Source organism: Elgaria multicarinata, chromosome 4, assembly GCF_023053635.1.
Source record: "Elgaria multicarinata webbii isolate HBS135686 ecotype San Diego chromosome 4, rElgMul1.1.pri, whole genome shotgun sequence".
NCBI classification, from domain to species: domain Eukaryota; kingdom Metazoa; phylum Chordata; class Lepidosauria; order Squamata; family Anguidae; genus Elgaria; species Elgaria multicarinata.
In genome coordinates this window covers 571,428-580,338 of record NC_086174.1, presented here as the reverse complement: position 1 = coordinate 580,338, position 8,911 = coordinate 571,428, and the positions used below count along the sequence as shown (strand labels likewise).

Below are 8,911 nucleotides of genomic sequence, written 5' to 3'. Positions count from 1 at the left end.
GCGCAGGACCGGGGGTGACGCGGGCTTCCTGCGGGGGGCACGTGACCGCTGCGCTCTGCTGTCACGTGACGCATCATGGCTGCGCCCAGCCCGCCCGGGGTTCCGCGGCTGCTGCCGCTGCTGCTCCTCGGTCTGGCCGCCGCCGCTGCCGCCGGAGCGCTGGACCCGGTGGGGATCGGGGGCGGGGGCCGGACCCGGACCCGGCGGGGGAGGGGGGCTCGGGGCCTCCGCAGCTCCTGACCGGCTCTGTCCCTCGCAGGTGTGCGGCGGCGGCTGCTGCGCGGGCCCCGTGCGGAACGGCTCGGCGGTGGCGGCCCTTTGCGGCTCTCGGGCGGGCGCGGTGCTGCGGGGCCGGTGCTGCTTGGAAGGGCAGCCGGAGCAGGAGGCCGTTGTGGGGTGAGTCTGCCTGGGCCGGGCCTCGCCGGCGTCGTTTCTTCGAGCCGCTTCTCCGCCTGCGCTTCTGTGGGTTGTGGCCTTGAGGCCTGGAGCCAAGAACCCCGGGAAAGGCTCTCCGCAAAAGACCCTGGAGTCCTGCCCCTGCGCGGGGCGAGGCTGCTCCGCCCCCCTCTCGCAGCCGCCTTTCCGAACATGCCGGGTGCCGGAGGCGGGGCGGGGGGGGTTCTTGGGCTCCGTGAGGCAGGCGGGCTTTCCAGAGCAGATTGAATCAGAAAACTTGCTGCCTCCCTAAAGCTTCAGTTTCAGTTTATTTATCTCGGTCACGGACCAGTACAGCAGAAAACATAATCAGTAATAATATTTTTCAAACCCGACAAAATGCATACAATAAAAGACAAACATAAAATACATACATAAAAACACAGCAGTCTCAGCCTGAATCTAAAATGTTATTGTTCAGCAATAAAACTCTTCAACATCCATTTCCGTTGGCTTATAGCAGCCGTGGTAGAGAGCTGGTTTAGCGTGTTTCGTTGACTGCCTTTTTATAACTTGGTCTATTAAAGATATGCAAGGTTAATTTTATTTGCTGTATAAATACCTGAAAAGCCTTTGTAATAGCCAAAATACATTTACTTAAAAATGATTAAGTAAATACAGTGTATTTAGTGTGGTTTAAATGTTCAGCAAATTTTAAGGCATTACTTGGAAATTGTTTTATGTTACAGTATTTTCTAATATCTGAAGACATTACCATATTAAACAGCAAGGATGTAAGCTTATGATGTTTACACAGAAAACCCCCTAATAATAATAAAAATAAATTTATTTCTTACCTGCCTCTCCATTTTGATCGAGGAGGGGAACAGCAGTAAGTATAAAATACATAAAATACTGATTAAAAACATAGAATACATTGTTAAAACATAAAAAAAATCCTAAAAGCATCCTAAAGAAAATCCTAAAAGCATCCTAACAACTCCCAGCATGGCTGGCTGGGGAATGTTGGGAGTTATAGGGCATTTTTCTGTCTAAACAAGCATAGGATTGCATTCTTCTTGACATTATTTAAGTGGGTGGGGTAGGTGATAGCACTGCGAACTATTAACATACTAACTTCGGTATTTCAGAAGAAATAGATGTGCTTTAGCCAGTTGCACAATTTGATTTTGTATTGAGTTAAATACACTATGGTGCTAATTCATGTATGAAGCATTGTGTTTCTTTAAGAGCATAAGAGGAGCCCTGATGCTGGATCAGACCAAGGGTCCATCTAGTCCAGCACTCTGTTCACACGGTGGCCATCCAACTGTTGATCAGGGTCCCGCAAGCAGGACACAGTGCATCAGCACCCCCTTGCCCATGTTCCCCAGCAACTGGTGTAGATAGGCTTCCTGCTTCTGATACTGGAGATAGTACATAATCATCAAAACTAGTAGCCATTGAGTCGTCTTCTCCAGGAATTTGTTCAACCCCCTTTTAAAATGATCATAGAATCATAGAATCGCAGAGTTGGAAGGGTCCTACAAAGCCATCTAGTCTAACCCCCTGCTCAATGCAGGAATCTCAAATTTCAATTGTTTCCACTCCACTCCTTCTCTTTTTCCCTCCAGTTCCTTCCCCCTTTCACAAGATATATACAAGCAGGTCCTGTCAGCTGAGTACTTCAACCAGACCGCCTTTCTGCCCAGCCAAAATGGAATAACCCTTTAGTCTGGCTCTTTGGGGGCATCGAGGGAGTACAATCCTGCCTCTGCAGAGATTTGGGTTTTGTACTATTCTAAAAAATGCTTTTGAGCCTGGGATGCAAGGTTTGGGTTTTCTATTGAGGCTTGGATCCGGCTGCTGGGAGAGATCACTTTTCCTTGCCAGGACCTGATGGAATCCATTCAAGCCAATCACAAGATGTAGTGATGAGCACCAATCAAATTGGTGCTCATCACTACATCTTGTGGTAGCAAATTCCATAAACTGCTCTGAGTGAAGAAGTTCTTTCTTTTATCTGTCCTGAATTTCCCACCAATCAGCTTCACTGGGTTCTAGTACCGTATTTCTTCGATTGTAAGATGCCATCGATTGTAAGATGCACACTAATTTCAGTACCACCAACAGAAAAAAAAACCCTAAAACGCACCCACAATTCTAAGACGCACCCCATTTTTAGAGATGTTTATATGGGGAAAAAAGTGTGTCTTAGAATCAAAGAAATAGGGTATTATGGGAGAGGGAGAAAAATGTCTCTTTATCCACTTTCTCCATACTATGCATAATTTTGTACATCTCTATCAGTTCTCACCTTACTCTCCTTTTTTCCAAGCTAAACAATCCCACCTGTTGTAACCTTCCCTCATAGGGAGATGCTCCAGTCACTTGATCATTTTAGCTGCCCTTTTCTGCACTTTTTCTAGCTCTACAAGTGGATTTTTTTCATTTGAAACATGTACGATGAAAAATCTTCCACTCCTACTTCATTCACAGTGGCCCCGTTCAAAAGACACCTTAAACCACGGCTTTAACCATGGTGAATAATGCAAAAAGCCTTATTCACTGTGCTGAAAGCCATGGTTTAAGGTGTCTTCTGAACAGGCTCTATTTAGACTTTGGGGAAGCATGAAGTTTGGGGCACTTGCTGTGAAAAACTGCCTGGGTACTTTGCCCTTTATACTGGGTGAATAAATGCTGCACTCAGGAGGCAACTCTGAGGTGGCCCTAAGAAGTCAGTGGGGTGGCTTGCGGTTGCAGGCCCTGGCCATTGTACTTTTCCCAAAGACCCAACAGAAGTGTGGAAGTTTGTAGCTGAGCTTTGGGCTGTGCCTTACCTAGCTGCCGTGAGAAACTTCGCAATCAGGTCCATCATAACCGGAATGGCCCCCAAACGTGCAGGGAAGATGAGCTAGAGAAGGCCCGGGTAAGATGGGCAGTGGCCTGGAAGCGTCTTTTAATGGCAGGCTGATACAGGTGCTCCTCCCTCTTTGTCTCTAGGTTGGATCTGGGGAACTGTTCACTGCACAGGCTCTGTTCCAGCTTCCAGGAGGCCAGCACTGCTTTTGTCATGTGAGTCCGATCCACTCCTCTGCTGTTGGGCTGGGTAGCTCCTCCTCCAATGTGACACAGAACTTGGGAGGGGGGAACGATGCGGTGCAGGGCGGTCTAGAACCCTCCTGGGGTTCTTTGTTCAGGCTGGGTACTGAGAGAGAGTTGGAAGAAAGCAGTTCATGAGTTCTCGCTTTAAGGCCTTCCCTCTCAGAAGGGGTTGCGGTTACAGAGTACTGTGCCTTTGCGTTCAGGAATTGCTGGAATGGTTCAAGTGTAATGTACACCGTCCTGAGATCTTATTGATATAGGGCAAGATATAAATGTTTTAAATAAATAAATAAATAATCCCCAGCTGTTTTCAGGCATGTCATTCTGGCTTTTGTGCAGCTTAGAGATGCACAATTTTGGGAATTGTTGAGGCCATGGGATGGGAATTTTGGGGAAAGTAAATATATTTTCAGCACTTTTTATAACTATAAAGAGCTTTGTTACTTTAGGAACATAAACTGTATTGTGTTTTTCTCCTTCTTCTTCCTCGTCTAAATGCAGCGACCTTACTGGCAATCCGTTGGAGCGTCTCCCTGAAGACGCCTTCCGGGGATTCACCCTGCTGCAGACCCTGTGAGTGGTCGGGAGAGGGGTGAGGGGTTGTGGCTGCAGCTCCTGCAAGTCCTTGATGAGGACCCTGCTGCGCTCACTAGCGTGGCAGGTGATGGCAGGCTCCGAACTTGTGGGGCGGAGGTGCCTGCTTTGGGCTGGAGCCTGGTGCGGCTTCCTGTGGGGGAGCAGGAAGCTGCTGCTGCTGCTGTGCCAGCTTCCTGGCTGCAGGGCAGGCACCTGGGGCATGGCTTCTGAGCCCTGCTCTGTCAGCACGTGGGTGGGTGGAGGGGGACAACCAGCCTTGCCTCAGCCTCTGATAGAATTTCCATTGGCCCCAGAGCTTTGCCACAGACGCTGGACTGCCCTGGAGGCAGCGAGGGCTGGGACAACGTCACCCTCCAAGGGAGCAGCAGCCGCATCTGCCAAGGCCAGAGGAACCCCTGCAATGGCTCAGGGGGGCTTGGTATGCGGGCCGGGGGCGGCAAGCTTCGGCTCTGGTGGGGTAGCCGGATATGGGGCGGGTGGGGGGGGAGCAGGGTGCTCTCTTTGGGGTGGGGGTTCGCTTTGGGGAACCGTCCTACGTACTCTCCTGCAATCCCACAGCGTGTGCAGCAAGGGGCGAAGCGCAGGGCTGCCCTGCGCTGAATGACCCATAGGCCAGCGTGTGCACGCGGGAAACTGTAGTGAGCAAAGGGGTGTGCCCAAAGTGCCCCCCCCCTGCCCCGGCACCCCTTTTCACAGGCGTTGTGGGGAATGGCCGAACGCCACGCATTGCCCCTCCCAGGGCAGCTGGGCGTCCGTCTGGGTGGAAGGGGGAGTGTCTGAGCGGGGCGCCCTCTTTCCTGTTATTCCCAAGCCTCTTTCTGCATGGACAGCATTGAAGTCGTGTTCTCTGTGAATCGCGTATTAGACGGGGAGGTGGCCGTGCCAGGAAGCAAGTGGTGTGGCTCCCTGGGGCAGCAGAGGGGGTGGGCAGGTTTTTTTAATTAATTAATTTATTTTAAAACATCTATTGTGAATATCAACAAACAAACGACAGAAAATACGTCATGAAAATGGGGGGGAGGAACCCATAGATTGTGTATATAGAATTATGCTGGCCAGGAGTGTGTGTGTGTGCAGTTCTGTGCTGTTACGGGCAGTGTAGGGGGCGGCCAGTTGGATCTGGCCCCAGCGTTGCCATCCACCCGGCTGTACTCCTGCGCGAGCCCTGCGCTTTTGCACGTTCCCATTCCGGAAGCCCAGTGGCTAGGAGCGGAGCAAGAGCACAGGTTCACGCAGGAGAGCGCCCCAGGGGACGGCGCCTTGACCTCTGCACCAAGGCGTTGTGGGCTGGCCCCCCATGTTCCGCGAGGGCTGAGCGCCTCCTTTTGCCAGGCTGAGCGTCACCTTTGCTCAGCAGACGCTGCAGGGGAAGGAGCAGCCGAGGTGGGGCGAGGGGCAGGCGCTGGTGCCTGAGGTAGCGGGAGGAGGAGAGCGCCTTGCGCCCCAGGCAAGCCATCCAGAGGGCTGCATGGGGCAACAGAGGGGCCCGGACCCAGTGGAGGCCGTTGCAAGGAGAAGGGCAATGTTAGTGGGCAGCCACAGCTGGGAAACCTTTAAGATGAGGCCAGGAGCTGTGGGTTGGTGCTGAGCCCTGGGAGGGAGGGGCAGGAGGCCCCTCCTCACCCTGCCCTCTTCCTGCAGGACGGCTGTGCCCAGAGGACTCGGTCTGTGTCCCTGACGGGCCTGGCTTGCCCCAGTGCCTCTGCATAGGGCCCTTCCATGGCTACAAGTGCTTGCGCCAGGTAAGCTGGCCCTGGAGGCTGATGGGATATGTGCTTGGGGACGGGGAGGGGGGGTTGACTCTGGAGAGAGGAGCAGCGTGATCTTTCTCTGCCCCCAAGAAGCCCCAGCCCTGGAGACGGGGGGGGGGGTGTTGGGGGGGGCAGAGGTGGAGATTGCAGGGCTTTGGCAGACTGTAGTGCCCCCTCCTGTAGGCCCCATTGCGGGGAGCCTGTCTCGGCATGGGCAGCAGCCAGCCCCATGTCTATGTGGGTCTGTCCATGTGTGTCTAACAGCACCCTCTGCAGGCATGGGAGCGCTTCCAGGCAACAGCCGTCACGGGGTGAGGTGTTGGGTGGCGCACTGTGCCGGAGAGACTTTTGGGGGCTGAGCTGGGGGGGGGGGGGGCGTGTATCCTCACCCTTCTTTGCCTTTCAGGGCACCTTCCCCTCCCTGCTCTTCTTTGGGACTTTGGGAGCGGTCACCACGACCCTCTCCATCCTGCTCTGGGCCACCCAGCGGCGCAAGGCCAAGCGTTCTTAGTGGGGGCCCCTTCCTCCTGGCCTGGCCACAACGCTGCGCCGAGGACACGGAGCCGGTCCTTCTCCCGCCTGTGGCTCCAGCCGTGACAGCTGCCCCTCCCTCTTCTGGGTCTGTGGCCTCAAATGGGCTTCTGAGCTCCATGCTGTCTGGAGGGCAGCCATGCTTGGACTGGGACTTTCCTGAGCTGCCCCACAGTTTCCTTTCCATGCTCACCAGGGCAGCTCCTGCACCTATTTTACATGTACATATTTTCCACCCCAGCAGAGCACAGTCAGAGGGCAGGGGTGCACTCGGCTGGAAGGGGGCGGGGTTGTGTGTGTCACTTTCTTCTTCCCTGTTGGACGTAAACCCTTTGGATTGTGTGTGACGTTATCACAAGTGATCACTGCTGAACTGGCCTGCGTTGAGGTGTGAAGAGGAGCACTCCCTGCCGGGGCCACTGACTCCTCGGGCACGATCCAAGGGGCTTTGAGCTGCAGCTGGAAGCAGCAGCGGCCCTCCAGAGGGCCTTGGGGACTGCCTTCCTCTGGTGTTCAGGGTCCCTCCACCCCTTTCCAACTGAGGCTTCGCTTGCTGTGGGGTACTCACAAGCGGTTGAACTGAGGACCCACCAGACGTCTTACCCCTCTGCAGCAACAGCAGCCCTTGCAGCCTCAAAGAGCCTTACGGGGTATATTGCATTTCGTTATGTTTTAAACACGTTATTGTAAATTGTTGAATGTACAAAGGAGCAGGAAATAGCCAAGAGATGATTAAAGAAACTGCAACAGAACAACTTAAAAAGTAATAAAATGTACTTTGATTTCCAATTATTATGTTTTTCAGATTTATTTATTACATTTTTATACCGCCCAATAGCCGAAGCTCTCTTTGTGCGTACAGGCCAGGTGGTGTGCATTTATTTTCTCACATGTTCATGAAAGAAATTAAAAGGGTGCCTAAATCATGGAAAATGCTGCTGGGCTTGTTTGTCTTTTTCGGAACCTGAGTTGGTAAGTTAAACCTTCTCAGCAATGGCTGAGAGCCAAACCTTTTGGTGCCAAATAATACTCAAGAGTATTATTTTTCTTGTGAAAACTAATCTTGCTGCCCTATAGGAACAAAGTCCTTTGAGGAGAGGCTGAAAGAACTGGGCATGTTTAGCCTTGAGAAGGCGGAGGGGAGACATGATAGCAATCTTCAAGGACTTGTAAGGTTGACACACAGAGGAGGGCCAGGATCAGGAAAACTTCCTGTTAGAGCAGTACAACAACAGAACCAATGACCTAGGGAGGTGGTGGGCTCTCCCACACTAGAGGCTGGTTTAAAACCAGAGTTAAGGCTATCCCATGTTGGCTCAAGCTCCATAAAGCCAAGAAATTGAGTTGAGGCTCAAGCCTTAACAGAATTCCCCTGTGATCAGTAACAATGTTGTGTAACGTCACATAAGAAGAGCCCTGAGGCTGGATCAAACCAAGGGTCCATCTAGTCCAGCACTCTGTTCACACAGTGGCCAACCAGCTGTCCACCAAGGACCCACAAGCAGGACATGGTGCAACAGCACCCTCCCAACCAGCTCACAACCTACCTTCCATGCATCAACACTTTTCCTAGATGCTTCAGGCCCAAATACGGATGGCGTGCCTGGGACCAGAAAAGATCCTCCACATTGTCCCGTTTCTGTATTGCCTCATGAAGTATCTGAGCCTTAAGTGTTTTGCTAGAGGAATCCTCTTGTGAGTTGACCTACACCTATTTATTGCTTGGAAGCAACCGAAGAAAAGGGGAGATGTATTTTCTGGTGCGGAGAAAGGTTTAAAATGTTTAATGGCGATTTCTTCAATAAAAAATAATACGTAAATTTTAAAAAGACAGATTGACGAGTACACTAGCTTGATGTTTCGGGCCCTTAGGTCCTTCATCAGGAGCTGCAAACAGATCAGACAATCTATCAGAAATCGTTTCCTTAGAAATATACATACTTTTTACATATCATCTTCAATATACAATATAAACACAGAACAACACTCATACAAACATGCTTTTCAACAATCAATTTTTGGTCAACTTATCTTTCTCAAAGCATTCCTGAGAACTGGAAGCCTAAAATACAACTCCAGAATTTAAAATATACTGTATATCCTTTCATATATATGGCCCACCACCCCTTGGGTTATCTGCTCCCTAAGCAAATTAACTTTGATGAAACAAGATTAGCTGCCAGCTTTCTCCTAATTCTTTACTCTCCCAATTTTTTGACCAAAAATTGATTGTTGAAAAGCATTTGTTTGTATGAGTGTTGTTCTGCGCTTATATTGTATATTGAAGATGATATGTAAAAAGTATGTATATTTCTAAGGAAACGATTTCTGATAGATTGTCTGATCTGTTTGCAGCTCCTGATGAAGGGCCTAAGGGCCCGAAACGTCCAGCTAGTGTAATCGTCAATCTGTCTTTTTAAAATTTACATATTATTTTTTATTGAAGAAATCACCATTAAACATTTTAAACCTTTCTCAGCACCAGAGTATACATCTCCCCTTTTCTTTGGTTGTTATTGGTGCTTTTGCTTGGAAGCAAGCCACAGTGTATG

The 8,911-nt window shown here is 50.7% G+C and overlaps 1 protein-coding gene across 1 annotated transcript; it reads left to right on the top strand.

Moving 5' to 3' along the window:
- Positions 1–75: 75 nt before the first annotated feature.
- Positions 76–7,151, top strand: ATRAID (all-trans retinoic acid induced differentiation factor). The gene is made up of 7 exons (XM_063125159.1): positions 76–168; positions 260–396; positions 3,379–3,450; positions 3,982–4,053; positions 4,371–4,495; positions 5,719–5,819; positions 6,235–7,151. Exons 1-7 carry the CDS (start codon positions 76–78, stop codon positions 6,337–6,339), a joined length of 705 nt encoding a protein of 234 aa, XP_062981229.1. The 3' UTR covers positions 6,340–7,151.
- Positions 7,152–8,911: the final 1,760 nt, after the last annotated feature.

Coding starts and splice junctions, on each gene's coding strand:
- ATRAID (XM_063125159.1), top strand. CDS start 76: ATGGCTGCGCCCAGCCCGCCCGGGGTTCCGCGGCTGCTGCCGCTGCTG. Junction 397..3,378: donor GAGCAGGAGGCCGTTGTGGG/GTGAGTCTGCCT, acceptor CTTTGTCTCTAG/GTTGGATCTGGGGAACTGTT. Junction 5,820..6,234: donor GCTACAAGTGCTTGCGCCAG/GTAAGCTGGCCC, acceptor TTTGCCTTTCAG/GGCACCTTCCCCTCCCTGCT.